The sequence below is a fragment of the Bombus bifarius genome, unplaced genomic scaffold, assembly GCF_011952205.1.
Source record: "Bombus bifarius isolate JDL3187 unplaced genomic scaffold, Bbif_JDL3187 scf7180000007966, whole genome shotgun sequence".
Classification (NCBI taxonomy): domain Eukaryota; kingdom Metazoa; phylum Arthropoda; class Insecta; order Hymenoptera; family Apidae; genus Bombus; species Bombus bifarius.
The window spans coordinates 8,174,546-8,192,633 of NW_022884352.1; the positions used below are offsets into that span (position 1 = coordinate 8,174,546).

At 31.0% G+C, this 18,088-nt stretch overlaps 6 protein-coding genes and 1 long non-coding RNA gene across 16 annotated transcripts in view; 1 reads left to right on the forward strand and 6 right to left on the reverse strand.

The window, feature by feature from the left end:
• Nucleotides 1-3,894, reverse strand: part of LOC117206046 — a 42,154-nt gene extending 38,260 nt beyond the window's left edge. Inside the window, exon 1 of one of the 2 annotated variants that reach the window (XM_033445047.1) lies at nt 3,727-3,894. The gene's annotated coding sequence lies outside the window, so the exon portion shown is untranslated. The remainder of the gene's footprint in view (nt 1-3,726) is intronic. The other variant, XM_033445029.1, reaches the window with a different exon arrangement.
• A 239-nt stretch (nt 3,895-4,133) lies between these two features.
• Nucleotides 4,134-6,991, reverse strand: LOC117207360 (diphthine methyltransferase). The gene is made up of 5 exons (XM_033447520.1): nt 6,951-6,991; nt 5,441-6,075; nt 5,253-5,382; nt 4,796-5,017; nt 4,134-4,221 (listed from the first exon to the last, which is right to left on the reverse strand). Exons 1-5 carry the CDS (start codon nt 6,989-6,991, stop codon nt 4,134-4,136), a joined length of 1,116 nt encoding a protein of 371 aa, XP_033303411.1.
• On the reverse strand, nt 6,382-8,099 carry LOC117206135 (cyclin-dependent kinase 2-associated protein 1-like). The gene is made up of 2 exons (XM_033445200.1): nt 7,918-8,099; nt 6,382-7,645 (listed from the first exon to the last, which is right to left on the reverse strand). The coding sequence occupies exon 2, from the start codon at nt 7,610-7,612 to the stop codon at nt 7,334-7,336; it is 279 nt and encodes a 92-aa protein (XP_033301091.1). The 5' UTR covers nt 7,613-7,645; nt 7,918-8,099; the 3' UTR covers nt 6,382-7,333.
• A 113-nt stretch (nt 8,100-8,212) lies between these two features.
• On the reverse strand, nt 8,213-11,568 carry LOC117206084 (protein PELPK1-like). 7 transcript variants are annotated; one of them, XM_033445139.1, is made up of 2 exons: nt 11,546-11,568; nt 8,213-10,410 (listed from the first exon to the last, which is right to left on the reverse strand). In XM_033445139.1, exon 2 carries the CDS (start codon nt 10,190-10,192, stop codon nt 8,924-8,926), a length of 1,269 nt encoding a protein of 422 aa, XP_033301030.1. In that variant the 5' UTR covers nt 10,193-10,410; nt 11,546-11,568; the 3' UTR covers nt 8,213-8,923. The 7 variants fall into 7 exon arrangements, with proteins under 7 accessions (XP_033301030.1, XP_033300979.1, XP_033301011.1 ...); XM_033445088.1 differs by lacking the exon at nt 11,546-11,568 and adding an exon at nt 10,866-11,265; XM_033445120.1 differs by lacking the exon at nt 11,546-11,568 and adding an exon at nt 10,848-10,933.
• LOC117206142 lies at nt 11,303-14,030 on the forward strand. Of its 2 annotated transcripts, XR_004487339.1 has the most exons (3): nt 11,303-11,546; nt 11,633-11,640; nt 13,826-14,030. It is a non-coding gene; the product is annotated as an uncharacterized LOC117206142 (long non-coding RNA). The 2 variants fall into 2 exon arrangements; XR_004487338.1 differs by lacking the exons at nt 11,303-11,546; nt 11,633-11,640 and adding an exon at nt 12,988-13,202.
• Nucleotides 12,221-13,230, reverse strand: LOC117206132. The gene is made up of 2 exons (XM_033445186.1): nt 12,958-13,230; nt 12,221-12,874 (listed from the first exon to the last, which is right to left on the reverse strand). The coding sequence occupies exon 2, from the start codon at nt 12,846-12,848 to the stop codon at nt 12,336-12,338; it is 513 nt and encodes a 170-aa protein (XP_033301077.1). The 5' UTR covers nt 12,849-12,874; nt 12,958-13,230; the 3' UTR covers nt 12,221-12,335.
• Nucleotides 13,712-18,002, reverse strand: LOC117206059 (H(+)/Cl(-) exchange transporter 7). 2 transcript variants are annotated; one of them, XM_033445067.1, is made up of 13 exons: nt 17,846-18,002; nt 17,598-17,772; nt 17,225-17,332; nt 16,840-17,038; nt 16,514-16,767; nt 16,249-16,426; nt 15,660-16,184; nt 15,410-15,579; nt 15,162-15,341; nt 14,862-15,071; nt 14,546-14,791; nt 14,381-14,461; nt 13,712-14,309 (listed from the first exon to the last, which is right to left on the reverse strand). In XM_033445067.1, the coding sequence occupies exons 2-13, from the start codon at nt 17,751-17,753 to the stop codon at nt 14,208-14,210; spliced, it is 2,409 nt and encodes an 802-aa protein (XP_033300958.1). In that variant the 5' UTR covers nt 17,754-17,772; nt 17,846-18,002; the 3' UTR covers nt 13,712-14,207. The 2 variants fall into 2 exon arrangements, with proteins under 2 accessions (XP_033300958.1, XP_033300950.1); XM_033445059.1 differs by having other exon boundaries at nt 17,598-18,002.
• Nucleotides 18,003-18,088: the final 86 nt, after the last annotated feature.

Below are 18,088 nucleotides of genomic sequence, written 5' to 3' on the forward strand. Positions count from 1 at the left end.
TGATGATTCTTAAACGTCGTATATTCGCATTTAAAAAACATTAAGGACACGGTGGGTAGATAGAAAAATTATTAATTCTGAACGTGAATCTTTCGAAAGTTGAAATTAAATAACACAATAACAATTTAATGCCACATACAGTTATTAGATTTCTAATTTTCTAAACTCTCTTTATTCTGTATATCGCTTAATTATTCCATTCTATACTCTATGATACATAATTTTCAATTAAAACTCTGTTATACACAACATTCAATTAAAAATAAATTTCTTTAATTTATGAAGGCAGAGATCGCTATTCCCCCAATAGATTTCTCTCGCTAGATTTTAATTTTCTAATAAATATCTGTTCAGCCGTTTGTTAACTTTCAAAGCGCCCCTATGATGTTCAACAATAACGTCGGTTAATTTTTACGAAAATAAATACCGCAGTATTAATGTCTAGGGACTTAAAATTCCCCGATAATCCTTATATTAGCGTGCACTCTTTCAATCGCGTACCCAACGATTCGTTAATTAACGAGGCGTCCGTCGATTGAAAAATTTCGATTTTAATGAGCTCCGCATACCGAGGAATCTTAGACAAGAAGCCCCCTTCCGTCGTCATTTCCTTCCCATGCCGTGGACCATGCCTCCACTCGTATACGCACGAAATATGAAAGAAAAAACATCATGCAATCATAAGAGAGAAGTTCAAGAAACTTAGTGTACGAGTATCGAACAATAAATTAATACAGCAGATTCGATAGAGATACTTTCCAAACATTTTGATTAAAAAATGTGTTTCAACACGAAGGATTTTTCTAAATCCTTGTTACAATGAGAGATATTAAAGAGGAAAAATTCAATAATGCGAGAAACGGAATATGTATAATAAGATAATTTGTCGTTATCCAGATGTATTCAATTAAATCGCTTCACAGATTTTCCTAATGTAATTATTTACGCACCAATTAATCTTCATGAGAAAATATGAACGAAGCTAGCAAAATGCTATCGACATATCAATAATATCTTAACTTGAAGAAGGATACAAAACAAATCACTTCAATCATCTCTGTTCCATTTATCGATATCAGAACGATAAGTATATGTGTAACTATCAATTAGTTATCGCTACAATATCGATAAATCGAACATTAGATGCCTGAACTACAATGTACAATATATTACAGTATAATTATTATCTTTAAGGTAAAGTTATTAGCGATATGTCGAATTACCGATATTTATCGATAATTTTATCGATAGTAGCTGTAGATGCAAGATACATATCTGTAACATGCATAATTAATTCCGTTTTACATCTATTTGCATAGAATAATCGTCGAACATTCATATATCTCTTCTAAAATGATAAAATAATGCACGAATGATAAATACTTTTGCATAATACATAAATACAGCATATTTTTTTATTTCCATGTCGGTTTCTCGACAACACCGTTTCGTTTTCATGCGATAACGTTGGTACAAGACAAAATCGATTAAACAGTATCCTACACATATACACGCACGTTTGTCTATATATATATATATATATATATATATACATGACTACATACACTATATACATGATGGGCACGTAGATACGTCATCGCGGACATGCAAAAGAATGAAACTGTTTTATCTCCATCAGAAAGAAGTAGCGAAATTGTCGAATGCGATTTCATCCAAAATATCCCAAAAGACAACGCCCCTTTTTTAGACAGAAAGAAAGATTGATAAGCTTTGACCACCATAAAGGATATAATTTCTGGTCGATCTCTATGTCTCGCTCGTCCTTGATCTCATAACCTGCAAACATACTAATAACTGATAGGGAAAAAAAGGCAGAATTTAATAGTGCTGTTACGCCACCTTTTTACGCGGTCAATTCGAATGGACCTCAGGATTAATAGTAAATAAATTTATAATGAAGAAATCAAAATGAAAGATATATGAAAAATATATAATGTAAAACAAATTTCACTTAAAAAGTATTACAGAAAATCTTCAAAAAATAACTCAGAAATACAAATAAACGATGTAAGTCTATGGAATCTGTATGAAAAATTACGAATTGATCATTTTAATTATTCTAATATTTCTAGTATATCTTTCATACCTTGAAAACAATGATTGCAAAGTATTTTATTTTTATTTCACCCTGACCAATATCCTTTTGAAAGAATAGCCATCGTTTAGAAAATCAACTAACAATAATAACAAAGCTAATCGATATATTGTAATATAAAGTTAAAGTAAAGAAAAAGTTATACCATTATAAAAAATATCACAAGAAAGATTGGAATATTTCTGAATCTGTCAGATCAACCTACAAAGATATTCTACAATTTACGTGATTTAATGGTCATCACGATAAATTCAGTGTCCCTGTACAATTCGAATAAATTTTAAAAATAATTACACACATAAGATTAAGAGTACCGACGTTTTGGAACAATGAGGCAGATGATGAAGAAAAATAACAATATCAGATCATAATCTCGACCCCTAATGTGAGAAATGAGAACAGTTTACCTGATAGAATTATTCGTTGAGTGTAAAAGAATTAAAGAATGGGTAAATAGTGGTACAGAACCAAGGGACCGTTAGATTGCATCTAAATTAATGATGAAAAGCTGCGGAGAATAATTAATATGCTGTTGAGTAACCTTCGCCGTATCCAACAAGAACCGTAGCTGTCAAGTGAGATTCAAGCTTGAGACACTTGTGCGTTCGAAAAAGAAAAAACGGCACCAATGTATCATTTTTCCGTTTAATTAAACAAACTTGAAAAGGTCGAAATATGAAACTAAATTTGATGTATACGAATAACCGAAATTGTTTCGTAATTTGTCAGTAATAGTTAGCTCCAATTCGTAGATTCACCCCACCCAAAAACAATTGGTTAAATCACGATGGCATCATGAATATTTCTTGTAGAATTTTAACAGTCATTCAAAATATTACAAATAAAAACAATAAAGATTGTTTTAATTTCTGTCCATTCGAAAATTTCTATTCATACAACAGAATTTGTTTAAAGTCATATAAAATTTGTCAAAGAGATAAATATTTATATGTATGTAAAAGATCTAATTATTGTTTAAACAATCGTTACTGTACCGTGATACATTCTAGAAACAATTCTTTCGAATAAGAAGCCTGAATCCTGCTACGATTCTTCAATTTTTATATTTTAATCTATCTCTTATCTTACACACCAATGGATTTTTCAAATACTTTCCAAATTGCAGGTATTTTTCGACGTTAAAAAACTACAATTTTGGTTCGGTAAAATGATCGTGTAAAAATGTAACTGTGTTAAAGAGTGAAGAGCTCGTTGAATGGCCACGGTTTTCAGATGAATTCGCTAATGAATCGATGGACCAACGACGGTCTCGAAACTCGATTAAATTCTCCTAAAGCGGCCTGTCCCTAACGACTGGGGAATCAAACTGTCGCTCTGCTTTCCCTGCAAGTTTATCACGTCAAACGTTATATTCTAACCTTGATTCAATGAGCATTCTTGATATTTGTCACACAATAAGATTCTCGAGAAGGGGGCCGAAAATTTTGCAAGGATACGCGCCAAATCTTTTCTAGGTCATTCCACAGGGACAGGACGTGCACAATTCCACAGCTGATTTTACTGATCGAGCCAAGAAAAATTCACAATGCCATGGATCATGGTAATGAATGTAGAAATTGAAATTTTCGACAAAATAAAAATTTACTTACCAAAACTAATCACTGATAATTTACCGCGGAACTGAACGCAAACTCGTCACAGAAATCACAGCACTGACACCACGCCAAAACAGCCCCTGTGAACGACTGATTTTTATCGAACTGGCCGCGGCGAAATGCAGCTTGCACTGCCACATTGCCATCTTCCAGCGACTCTCTAAACCATTCCACGTTCATCGAATAGCGACGCGATGCCGGGATCCTTTAATTTTTCTTGCGCATGCTTTGTAACTCTTCAAATTTAACCTGTTAATTGGGGAAGAGATTGCTAAGTATTTAAATGACCAATATTTTACATATAACAATTATTTCTACGCCTCATTTCAAATGTCAAAGATAAATTATGTCGTACTTATATTTCCAAAGATTAAAATCCAGCTAAATCTGTTTTGTCTTAATTAACCTATTAATTGGGAAAGAGTTGAATCGTCACTTAAATTGTCAATCTTTTGGACATAATAGTTACATTTTTGTCTCATTTCATTTCTGTTGGAAATAAATTATATCACATTAGTGTATATTTCTAAAGATTGAAACCAATTTAACTGAAATTAACTTGTTTTCGTTAAATTATTAATCTCTTGGAACATTTCTTAACAAAAAACTAGTATAATTATGAAACTAAGAGTTGATAAAAAGAAATTAATTCCAATTTAATCAATCTTAATTTTTGTAAATGCAAATATGAGATAACTTATTAACAGAAATGATACGAGGTTTATAAATAAAGAAAATATTGTATCCCACAAATTAGAACCCACCGATTAATAGGTTAACCTTCTTTCATGTGTGCATAACAAATAATACAATAAAAAAATGATTAGTATTATAGAGAATAAAAGAAGAACTTTACACATTACAATAAAAGTTACCTGTTGTAGATATATAAATTTTCGGTTTTTCTTTATTGAAAATTCTTTAGTTATTCTTTAAATATAATGCAGATAATTTTAAAACATGATCATAAAAAGAACAAGTAGCCATTAGAAATGCATATTTCGTTTCTTTTTCGAGTATTTGTCCTGATATTTCTTCGCTATTTAAGTAACTCCAATCGCACCCATATGCTATACTTTCGTGTTCATTATACTCGCCAATAACAGACGGTATTTCAGTATTTTCGCAGTCGACTATTCTAAATCCGCTATACATGCAAGCAGCGAACAAATATTTCCACTTAAAGGGATCCCATTTTAAACGCCAAATACCGCCGCCCAGATTGATATTTGAAATTGGCTGCTTCAAGTTTCTCGTATCCCATAATCTCAATATTTCATCATAACTAAAACATTATGAGAGTTTTATTCAAAATCGTTATCTTATTAATATTACTATTCTATAGTAGAACTTCATTTATTGAACTAAATGAATTTCTGCTAATTGAATCCATTTATTTGAATATAAATTATTATATGAACGGAAAATCATAAATAGCGGAGAGAATCGATGAATTATTATTGCATCTTTCAATGAGTTCAGATAAATGGAGTTCTAGTGTACTTTAAGCTTTACAGCACCTTCCAGATGATAATAAAAATTCTCTCGCTGCATTACTATGAATACTTGTAACGCCTGCACCGTGAACTTTATTTGAAACCCGAGTCTTTATCCTCGTATCAATACATTGAAATTTACAGTCATCGCCACCTTAAATATAATTATTGTTAATTTTTTAAATAAATTTTGATTTCATTTACTTCCATACCGCTATATATGATGTTTGTGTCCCAATAATTAAAAGCTGCAATCCATGCTTCAAATCCATGTGCTGACCATGAATTAATTTTATTAAGTTCATTTTCGTGTAACTCAAACAATGAAACGAAACCTTTTGAGTCGCTAACTACTATTTTTAAACTGCCTTCATTCATCAATCTTCCGGTACACCAATCTAAAGATAATGCAAGTACTTCATCGCCAACTCTCTTCTGCACTAATAATTCTAAAGTTATCTTTTCGTTATCATTTTTAAGTTGATAAATTTGTAAGTGCCCTAAAGAGTTTACAACACCGAGTAAAATTTTATTTTGTAATGTAACATGCGCCCATTTCATATCCAATACAGCGGGTACTTCTAATTTTTGCAATATTATTAAGCGTCCATTTTGTACAATTTGAAATAGATAAATTCTTCCTAAACGTTTTGATGATACATTAGATGGTAAATTCTCGTCTTTCATTAATTGATACGTTCCACAAACAAATACATCTTTGAAGGAATCTATTGGACACCATTCAACTGAATCAGCGGAAAATTCGGTATCGAAAGTATCCAAAGTACGGAACATGCTTGACTTTCTGTAATCTGTAACACGAAATGATAAATTTGAAGGTTCTAAGCTAAAAACATTAAAATTATTTTAAGGGAGATATTATGGGATTCACACGCAAAAGCCTTTATTTGTATAAATATTACAATTAATGAAAATAAAATACGTCATACAATATTTAAATTATTACAAATTCAAAATTTTTAAGGTTGCACGCAATTACATTTGTATGTAATGTTGTATTGCTATTTCCAATTATGTTTACTATTCTTATTATTCTTATTAAAGATAAAAATTTGTTTGAAAACATTTGATATGAAGTTGGTTTCTGTTAAATATTATTAATAAACGTTTAAAAAATTGTGATAAATATTTATAAAAACCCTATTTGATCTATTTATTTGCATTGAAAACTTGACATACATATAACTTGTACTTTTTGGTCTGAGTGTGTCGTTATTATTGAGATCATATCATAATTAATACTTAGGAACAAGACATGATCATCATTTCTTATACGTAGTAAATTCATACATTTCTGAGCAAAGATCATTTACATGTTATAGGAACTTTTCATCTTCTCACTTTAAATATTTTCATAACACATCATTATTTAAGTACGTCACAATATACTCATACAAATCTTATTCTAAATATATACTGTTAAGATTTAATACTATATTGGTTCTTTGTAATTTGATTTCATCAGTTTCTATTTACCTTCATTGTATTTGAGTAATATATTTGTACTATCAATAATGCAATTAAAAATTTTACTTTAAAATTATTATGTAAAATTGATACATACATTCTTCATTCTTAATATAAAATGTATTATTAGATATATTTCAATAATCAGTCATTATTATCAGGGGCTATTATATAAAATAATAATTTTGGCTATGGAATATGCTATGCATTCCTTATTCGCATAAAATTAATTACCTTGCAACTAATAAACTATAGCATCTAATGGCTACTTCCATTGTACTCTCTTTGATAATATAAAAAGGAATAAATAATTTGTTATTTTATAAAATAAATATATAATGATGCATAATTTTTTAAACTAGTTTTTAAAAAATAATTAAAATTACTTCCTATGCTTAATTAGTGACTATTATTCACAGTAATGATCTTTTTGTTCAATTAAAATTTGAAGTTTGAGGTAGATAAATTGTTATCTGATTCTTTTATCTTTTAAGATATATATGCAGTATCATCTTTGGCAAAAAATATATAAGATATTTTACGCTATAGTTAAATACTTCTCGAGTACTTGGTCAGTTACAGATTATTATGTGTAAAAATTATTTTAAACTTTTGCCCTATTGACGAGCGCTTTTTTCAGTTTCAACTAAACATTCCCTAACTAAGATACGTGCATGTACAATACCACGCTTAATTTTTTCTATAGAAGTACGACTGCCAGCATAGGTAGGTCTAACCTCGTGACCAAGTTCTTCTATGACATTAAGCAGCTGTATATACTTTGATTGACCAGGTAGAGAAGGAACAGTTTGTTGAAGAGCTCTTGGATTTGGTACATTGATTAATGGCTCTGTAACCTTTGCTGAAACTTCTACATTTCCTCGTTCCTCTTCCATCTTCTCTAACTGTCTTTTTTTTAAATAAATATCCTAACAAATAATTTATGAAGAGAATCTAAGTTACAATAAGCTAGATATCACAAGACGACTGTTACAATTTCATCAATGTACTACTTATATCTCGCAAATATAATAATTTTTAATATACGAAAAACAAATGTAGTTTATATAAAAAATACAATTTTTAAAATTGAAGACAATCATGCGAGAAGATTTTAGTATGATCAGTGAAATTAAAATAAACATAAATATAACCTTCAATTAAATATGTAATTATATTTTACATTTCATATGAAACTCACCTTAACGAATACGTTAGTAAAATTTTACGCGGTAAATAAATAAGTACAAATAAAAATTAAGCGTAATGTTCAAAAAATTCTTAAATCTATTGACTTTTATCCTCCACCGCTATTGTACATACTATTGCATACATATATACACGTATCTGGAATTTTAACAGCGCTTTACGGAAAAGCTAGAAACTACATTCCGTTACATGTGGCGCCAAATTCAAATTACATATTCTACTACAAATACGTATACAAATTTGATTTAGGGGTATAAAATTAATAGACAATATTGTACAAAACTGTATTTTTTTATTTAGTTATACCTTGCAATCGGTAATATTCAAGGATTATACTTTTCGTAGGTACATTTTGTTTGATCAATTTTTTTTTCTTGCATGTATATTGTAGGTAATTACTAGGTACCCATATCTCAACCAAAAAATGCAGTAATAAACTTTCCTTAGAAAATATAAATGAAGGCTCTTCACAGTGTACAAATTCTCCCTGCCTAATATTATGTTTCCTACTCACTAATCAAGAACTTAATATGAAGGAATAATTCCTTCATAATTTGAATCTTTGCATAGAAAATGGTCATCTTTACATTCTTTCTAATAAAAATAATCAACTAAAGTGAAAAACGAATCTTCTTCATGTCATTTAATTTATATTCAATATTATGCGCTATTGATTGATTAATTTTCTTTAGGCATCCACAAAAGTGCATATCTTAAATCATTTTATTGATTATTGAACGTGATATTAAGTTATACAGCTATTACTTTCTTAATCTTCCCATTATTTAAAACAACTAGCTGCTCATACTTTCTTTTATTAAACATACAAACTAGTAAGATCATATAATAAGAAATAATAATTGTTATATATTCTATACACGTTTTTGTGGATGCTAAGACACTCCCTTTAAAATATACTGTTGTACTGCATACAATGTACATAGTATTACTTTTTAAAATAATCGACTAAAAATCTAATCGCTAAGTATATCGGCAGATCATTGCCGCGCGTTATGTTCTGTTTCCAGTAGACATTCTCGTACAAGAATTCGAGCATGCTGAATACCCATCTTCAGGCGTTCAGCTGCGCTGCGACTTCCAGCATAAGAAAGGCGAATGTCTCTTCCAAGCTCCTCGATAATAACCAGTAACTGAGCATATTTACCCTGACCAGGCACAGTAGGAAAGTTTATTGTACTGGATGGGCTAGCTTGCGCTACTTGAACAGTCTGAACATTTTGCAAATTTCTTGGATTTGGCACAGTGATCACAGGTTCAGGGATTCGAGGAATTTCTGGTACCTTTGGTGGCGGTGGTGGATCATTTAATTTCGTTATCGTTATTTCATTTAATTTAGCCAACTCGGTTAATTTTGCCATTTCTGCCATTTTCGAATATTCAGGCATCTTTGTAATGTCATTTTGCATATTTGCCATTTTAATCATCTCGGTCATTTTCGTTTTCTCATTCATCTTTGCAATTTCTTTAGCCATCTCGTTAATTTGTGCAATTTCATTTAATTTTGTTATATCATTATTATATTTCGCCATTTCCGTCATCTTCACCATTTCGTTTAGTTTAGCTATCTCATTCATTCTTTGAACTTCATTGATTTTTGCCATTTGAGACATTTTCATCATTTCATTCATCTTCGCAATTTCATTAATTTTCGTGATATCATTGTATTTAGCAATCTCTGAGAGCTTTACCATCTCGTTCATCTTGGCAATCTCAGACATCTTTGCAATTTCTTGCATTTTCATGTATTCTGTTGTCTTGGCATACTCTGCCATCTTTTCCATCTCGTATCTTTTAGCCATATCCTGAGACATTTTATTCAATTCAGTCATTTTGCTGAACTCCGCAAGTTGAGCCATTTGAACTATATGTTCTGGTACTTTTCCTCTTTCCATCATTTGTTTCAATTCCGCAGAGATTTTATTCATATTCATCTCTGACATTTGAGCTATCGTAGCTGCATCTGGCATTTTAGACAACTCAGCAATTTTCGAAATTTCCCTTGCTAAGTTTTCATCTAAACAGCGCTTCTTTTTAGCACGATGCCTGGCCATGCGCTGAGCTTCCTGCATTCTTCTTATTGCTGCCTGCTCTTCTGTCTCTTTAGCTCTAGCGTTCTTCATTCTCTCAGCAGCAGTATATAATCTAATAGCACGTTCCTCTAATGTTTCTTCCTTCAATTTTTGTCTTCTATATTCACGCATTTCTCTTACCTTTTTAAGGTAAGATTTTTTCTTAGCCTTAGGCATAACATGCAATTAAGCACTGTATAGATATCATCATCTATATGGATTCTCATTTTTGTCAATTTCAAATACCAAACCTTTCAGAAAATATACTTTGTGCATGCGTTATTGGTTAAGCGTAACTAACTTTGCTTTCCTTTTGCTATTTCTACTAATTGTTCTTACATATTTCTTCATATATAAAATGATCCTTATTATTACTCCTTTACTTTAGAAATTATCTGCAATAAAAAAGAAAATCATAAAATTGGTTAGAATACATCTGATCAGACATTTTCATAAAAGATAAGAATGCTTCATTTACATAATATCAAGCACAATAAACATTGTTATCGCTCGTTTTGTTTAGGCGCGATTAAATTTTAGAATGTCGTGATTACAAACCTACGAAAATTCTCGTTTAAACAAGATTAACGATAATAACGTCCAAAAATTTTGTCTGCACCAGGAAAGAAAATGACATCAACCTGGACTCTCTCTTAAGAAACATTCGAACTGCTTTTATTTAACGTATAGAAAGCGAATAACGTGGATATTAATTGGTATGTCTAAAAAAGACGCGGGTAACAAGCTCGAAAAAATTTCATAGCACGTGCGCAAAAATCGAGCGGCGAATACTGTTTTCGAAATACGTATGTATGTAGGTGTTATATCGTACGTGTGCGTGCTCTGCTACCTGTGCCCCTGCGTCGATTTCGTCTGTGTGCGTGTGTCTCCCCAAAATTCGAAAGAAGAGCGTCGTCAAGTAGCACGCAACGCGCATGCGCGTCAATCTAAGAACGCCGTCTTCTCTGAAACGCTCACCAATCACAACAATGGCGGATGCAATTCGGTCAGTTCACTGAAACGCACGATTAACCCGGTGCGAGGCTAAATCACGTCTTGGACCGTTGCCATTTTATAATAGCATCTTCTTTATGGTGAAACACATACGTCGTTATTGTTTCTAGATGAATTGATACGGGTTTTCTTAAGATATATCGCAGACAAACGCACAAAAGCAATATCGGCCGACATGTAAGATTTTCGTTCGGAGCCACTTTAAGGGGCCAAGCGGGGTCGCCGATAGGCTGCGTGTGACGTGGTTGCGTTTATTGACCATAACCCCTTCCTACTCCCGTCTGCAACTTCACGACGGACAGGTGTACGACCTGAGAGACCGCAAAACAATTGACCAAAACCGGCCGCGTCTTAAAATATACGACATTGTCTCCAAAGAATCTACAAAGATGCTTGGAATGCTCGACCGTTTCTATCGTCTCTGCGAATGGCGATACGATACGACTCCTCTTTTCTCCATCGATTAACAAAAATACACCATAAATGTTTTCTTGAAAAGGAATATATTCGACTCACGGTAAGTCTTTCTTTCACGATTCGGAAGACCGGTTTCCTTTAAGAGAATGAGAAAATGTTGACGAGCTTTCTTTTCGGTTCTTTCAGACGACAAGGTGAGACTTAACGGTCAACTTGCCGGGAAGATACGTTTTCAATGAAGTTTTATTGCGAAACACTTTTCAAATATTACGTGATAATTGAGTATAATAATACAGATTAACTTATGAGACAATTGATATTATTTCGAATTTTATCGTTTCTGTATTTGCCAATATGAATTTAGACAAATTAGCCGACGTGTTTTATTTGTGAAGAGTTAGTTTGTTCAATTTAAGCAAGTAAATTTTTATTTTTTATATCGGAAATAAGTTTTCATATATTAATTATATGGGGCATTATTATTAATTGGAATACCATTGTTAATCGTCGTAGAATTTTATTAAATTTTATTTTTCGTATGTAAAAGGGTTGTTATTCACACGTGTTTTTTTCATAACCTATATGGAGTATTATTGTTACTATATCAACGAATTCTTTTTATTTTTAATGATCATGTATTGCATAGCATTTATATCCTTCTCAGTAGTGAAGGTAATTCTTTTTGTGTTTTATCATTTGTTAATGGAAGAGAAACGTCTATGAGCATAACACTCACAATTATTGCTATTGTTCAAACAGTAAATGATCTCTGAGTATTACTCTCGTAATATTGCTATATTTATCTCTATACAAAATTTAAATAAGATATTTGTACATTTTAATAGAATCATAACAATAAGTTATATTACGTCTACTTATATATTGCTAGTTATTGCTGTGAATTTATTTCTGTTTCCAGTAAGCATTCTTTTACCAACATCCTGGCTTTTATGATACCTAGTTTTAATCTCTCTGTTGAAATTCTACTACCAGCATAGGTTAATTTAATGTTCCTTCCTAATTCCTCAATGACTTTCAATAATTGGGAATATTTACTTTGTTCACAAGCTGAATGTACAATTGATGGATTTTGTATAGGGAAATATGTTTCATGTTGTTCCACTTTTGCTATGGAGACAATAGAGTCAACAGTTTCAAAAGTAATATTTCTTCTGTTTAATTCTTTCTTAAGTGCCTCCACATCCTCCAAAGCTTTCTTCTTTCTAGCTCGAAATCTTGCCATTCTTTGTGCATCGTGAAATCTCCGAATTATAGCTTCTTCTTCTGTTTCGTGAGGTTTTGTTAATAGTCTGTGTCTATTCTTTTTCCTTTCTTTTATTGGATTACCCTGTTTATTTAATTGCAAAGTACCTTTTTTTCTACTCCACTTGTAATTGTTCATTTCGTTCAATTTACATACAATGCCGTCTTCCAATAACAATATATATTTATAATAATAATGGTATACAGTTTAGAAAAAAAAAATCACCCATAAAATTATTTGAATTTACCTCTCTTTTTCTTACTGATATACGCGCAAGCGTGGATAATTCAGAAACCAATCATTGAAATGGCGAACCGTCGTGGATACCGTTGTTAAATATTCGAATTACGTGCATTTCGACTATAAATTATAATTAATTCCGTATTAACACTTGCGTTAATGCATTCTAATGCCTTTCACTCGTTTATCGCTCTCAAATATTTGCAATTATTATGAACACTTATGAGAAGGAAGATATCGTCATAGTTACACGTAAGATCTGACTAAGAATCTTTTTATTGTTCGCGAAAAAATTTTTAAGCCACGATTTATAGCAGATTAGACAGAGATAGTATTCTCCTGCCGTGCACATATTATTATCTCAAGGTGATTTATTCCCGAAATAGGAACTCGGAATTAATTGGCGACAATTCTTACATCTTTAATTTTTATAGATATTGATATCGTTTATGCGGGAAGTGCGCAAAATATAATTTTACTAATACCTGATAGTATTTAATAATCTTTGCCAATCTTATTTGCCAAGAAATTTTATCAAGTTAGTTTATATTAAGATATAGACATATACTAGAGAAAATAAAAATTATTATTAATTTAGCAAAAAGTTCTTGATAAGACATTGTATAATGTATGTATATGTATATATAAAGCATAACTATTTAGGATACAAACTGTTTTCTCAGTTCTTTACTTTTTCTAAAATATTTGTATTTTGCAGATACTCTACAATATATAAATATTGTGTATAAATTTGAACATAATAAATAGTAAATGTTGGATAATTTATTCTAGAATCTAATCCATCATTTTAAGAGACTTAATTATATTGGTAAAAGAAGTGAAAACTTCTACAAAATATCCTTTTCTTGTTGCAGGTTGTACATAGGTCTTGAATACTCGATCACATGAATTATAATCTGTAGAGGTGATTATAACAGGATATTAATTCCAATGTATATTTCAACATATGAATATTATTTTCTTTTATCGTTGATCATTATCCCAGTGTATCTGTTTTTTAAATTATGGTCATGGCTAGGTTGGCACTTATTTATAAATAATTAATATTATGTGCATTGTGTCTTTGGTTAATTTTGCCTCCTTACTTTCTTTTTGTAATACCTAGATTTTCTTTACAGAAAAGTAAAATATAAGAATACTTCTATGTTTATATAAAAACATAATGTTTGTACATAATATCATTATAAACTGTTTTCCATAAATTAAATATTAAATTTTGTGTCAAGAAAGTTAAAATTAAATTTTATTGGTAATTAGAAGTTCATCTAGACCCATTCTTCCTCTATGTTCCCATATCCTAAATCTGGCAACATCTTTTCTTGTAATAATCCCAATTACCTACGAAAAGATTGAAAACCACAGTTTTTCTATAGTAGAGATTTTTTATAGAATACATTAATTGTTAGTACCTCATTTGTATCATTGACTACAGGTAAATGTCTAAGACCTAAAGCTCTAAAGAGCCTAAATGCTCGTGGCAGTGTCGCAGACTGAAAATGAAATGATTAATAAAAGAACATTCTTTTGATCTGTCATGTAATAATATGTAGATAAAATATTAACAAAATACTAACATGCTGTAGTGTATAAGGAGAAGGATTCATAAAAGGTCTTAAATCTATCATATAAGTCTTTTCTTCTTCACTTATGGTCACTTGATCAATTGTTGGATATCTCGGATATTCTTTTCTGAACAATTTAACACTTAATGACTTTTCCCAATATTCTAAGTTTCTGTTAAAAATTTTATTTTGTAGTAATACTATTAGTTGGGAACGTAAAATTAGTCCCCGAAATCGTCCATACGAATGTATTTCAGTCTGGAATAAAAAAAGACAGATATAACAAAACGATAAATTTTTTGATATTTTATAATATGATGTTCAGTACCTCATCACTATTAGGAGGATCAACTACAGGGAATCCATTAAATGTTACACATTTAAGAAGTTCTACTATATGTCCTACATTTTCTACAGTTTTTAGTGTTACTATTGGGTGGCTCATTATTTCACTGGCGTATATATTGTTTGATAATGGCGGGGCTTCCCATGGTAATATGGGAATTCCAGCCATTTGTGTATGAATATCATATATGCCCTATAGAATAAAAAATAATAAAAATTATTAGAGTAATACATAGACGTTTTAAAACGTAAAAATACAGAGTAATATAATATATTTTTATGCCTCATTGAAAAAGTCTCCAACCCATTTAGCCATAATAAGGACTACTATAAGTGGCAAGCCAAAGGATATTCCTTGAGTAGCTTCTATTAATATAGCAGTTAAACTTATTGTCATTCTAACTACTCCTCCTAATTGAGCAGCTGCACCTAATAAAGCATATTTCCCAGGATCTAAAACGACCTGCAATAATTTACAGTAATTCATATTTTGTGTAATATTTTGAGTTTATTTTCACAATCGTTTCTTACGCAATTTGGAAAAATTTTTGCAAGGCCTGATCCAATTAGTCTACCCCATGCAGAGCCAATTAGCAGGGAAGGAATGAACAGTCCGCTAGACATGGACAGACCAAAGGTAGCAACAGCCAGAAAAAAGTAGAGGACAACAAAGATAGCTAAAGTAATATCATTATGGGAACCTATAAACGAGAAATTGATTAAATACATCTTATGTTGTTCTATATATGCATACCTTTTATGTTCTATATTATCAGCATACCTTTAGGATCATGAAACAAAGATCGTACACTACTTTCTGGAGTTTGGAACCATAAAGCTGCAACTGCGCTATATTCACCCTCCTTGCAATACATTTGAATGGGAAATTTCGTGGGATCTCGCCCTAATGGTTTGCAGTCATTCAGAAAATAAATCATACCAAAACCCAGTGTTGCACTTAGTGCAGCAACTACAAGAGCTTCTATTACTTTTAACCATTTCTGCTTTACATATTTCAAACGGAAACAGGTGATTTTATAATTTAAATGATTCCAACAAGCGCCCAAAAATCCACCAATTGTTCCCATTATCATAAATAGAGGAATTTCGTAAATCTGATAGGGAATTGTCTCAAATTTTCCAAGGTTTAGTAAGCCTGGATAAGAAAGGTCACCAGGTCGTCCGTGATACGTACTAAGGATGATGTTTAGCGTAAATGTTGTAATCATACTAGCAAAAAATGTTCTCCATGTGAGACTTTGATTAAAGAAACTGGTTCCTTCTTCGATACTGAATAATACTCCTCCTAAATTATTTTTAATCAAGTAATTAATGTTTGTAATATGTATACTATGTTTTTTGACACTTACCAATTGGCGCACCAAATGCAGCAGATACACCAGAAGCTGCACCTCCTGACACAAAATCTCGTTTTTCATGGTCCTCTCTAAAATATTGAAATACCTTAAAATCTTTTCTGAATGTAGTACTTTTGCCTTGTGATATTCCTGCTGCTACCACAGCTCCAGAATGTATCATAGGTCCTTCCTAGAATATTATTTTTATTCTGTATTGAAAGACTTTTGTATCTTTATAGCAAATTATATTACAGAGATAGTAATAAAAAATATTTACTTTTCCACCAGCAAGGCCTCCAACTACTGTACAAATTACTCCTATTATTTTTACTACTAATGTTTTTATACGAACAACTCGAGGCATTTTAACTCCATTTAAATAACACTTTACTTGTGGAATACCACTACCTGCTGCAACAGGTTCTATATAGGATACTAAAATAGCACCTATTAAAACAGGTGCAAAATTGAAGGCTAACCATAGTAGATATGGCAGCCATAGACAGTTTGTTGTTACACATTGATCTACATCTGTTATTAATTATAAGGAACAATCAAATTTATATGTATACTTTTTTTATTTGTATACAGTAGTAAGGATACACAATTTTAAACAACCATACTTTAGGTTTGATAATTCTTCTATAGAAATATCTACAAAACCAGCTATAAGTGCTGTGCAGATACCTATCAATAAGAAAATAAGCCATCTGGCAAAGTTCTTCTTAACTATAAACTTGTAGCCTTTCTTTCTTTCTTCGTCTTGAAGGAGATAATTCTCACAGGGATCATAATCTAAACTCTGAAAGAAGAAAAATAAAAATTGTAGATGTATTTTACATATGATATTTCCTTGAAACTTAATTACTTTTAAGATAAGATATTGATAATGATTGATGCAGAAAATTCATCAAAATTAAAGATAACTATAATTATAAGCATTAATAAGAAAATTATACACAAAGTATATATCACAAAGACAAAGTACCTCGTAATTAGTTGATAGGAAATTAGTAGCACCGGGAGGAATTTCTCCTGTATTAAACCTCCTTGGATTACTGGAAAGTGTTTCCCCAATACTCAGTGATGCTACATTCTGTCAAAAATACAAAACTAAAACATTAAAAATAATTATAAGATTCTAAACTTATATACTACTTCATTTTCATATGAAAGAATTTTTTTTTATCTTATCAACATTGTAAAAGATAAGTGTTTGTGTTTATACACAATAGTGTGAAAGCAGACACGTGTTAGCTAGGTTATTTCATAGTGCCAAATAAAAAGTAAGAAAGAAATTTTGAAAAGATACACTTTGCCGTTAGATTATTAACATTATCAGATTATTGTATATTTCATACCCGAAATCTAATGTTAATGTTATCGTTTGAATATGACGCAAAATTATTTCTTGGTTTCAGTAGCTTTTCCGTGTCATTTTCATCATTCACGCAACTGTCAACACTGTCATCGATGTTGTTGTTTATTATCACGTTTATATGCGTCGAAGTGTCCATTATTTTTCAATCACTGTCACTGCAATCAAATTTTACAAAGTACAAAAAGAAAAATCATCACAGAGTACAGATACGACTTCGTTGTTACGCACTGTTACCGCATGCTAAACTTATACAAAGAAAAGAAATATGTATTATGTATACATATTGTCAATCACGTGATTAATACTATGATTCATGTTCAATGAAAGCGGTGCTCAATTTATGACTACACTTTCATTGTTACAGAATTTGTTATAATCATTTGATCAAAGGTTATGTGTATTTTGTTATACACACAATACACAATACATATACACAATATACACACATAGTACTTGTCATATTATAATAGA

Bases quoted from the DNA above. Each gene is read 5' to 3' on its own strand.
- LOC117207360 (XM_033447520.1), bottom strand. From the start codon at position 6,991: ATGGAAGTAGCCATTAGATGCTATAGTTTATTAGTTGCAAG. The intron at 5,018-5,252 runs GTGCTGTAAAGC...ATAATGTTTTAG, and splicing joins TTTTTATTATCATCTGGAAG to TTATGATGAAATATTGAGAT. The intron at 4,222-4,795 runs GTGCGATTGGAG...TATTTCCAACAG, and splicing joins CACGAAAGTATAGCATATGG to AAATGAAATGAGACAAAAAT.
- LOC117206135 (XM_033445200.1), bottom strand. From the start codon at position 7,612: ATGGAAGAGGAACGAGGAAATGTAGAAGTTTCAGCAAAGGTTACAGAG.
- LOC117206084 (XM_033445139.1), bottom strand. From the start codon at position 10,192: ATGCCTAAGGCTAAGAAAAAATCTTACCTTAAAAAGGTAAGAGAAATG.
- LOC117206132 (XM_033445186.1), bottom strand. From the start codon at position 12,848: ATGAACAATTACAAGTGGAGTAGAAAAAAAGGTACTTTGCAATTAAAT.
- LOC117206059 (XM_033445067.1), bottom strand. From the start codon at position 17,753: ATGGACACTTCGACGCATATAAACGTGATAATAAACAACAACATCGAT. The intron at 16,427-16,513 runs GTAAATATTTTT...ATAATATTCTAG, and splicing joins GAGGCCTTGCTGGTGGAAAA to GAAGGACCTATGATACATTC. The intron at 15,342-15,409 runs GTAAGAAACGAT...AAATTATTGCAG, and splicing joins CAAAAATTTTTCCAAATTGC to GTCGTTTTAGATCCTGGGAA.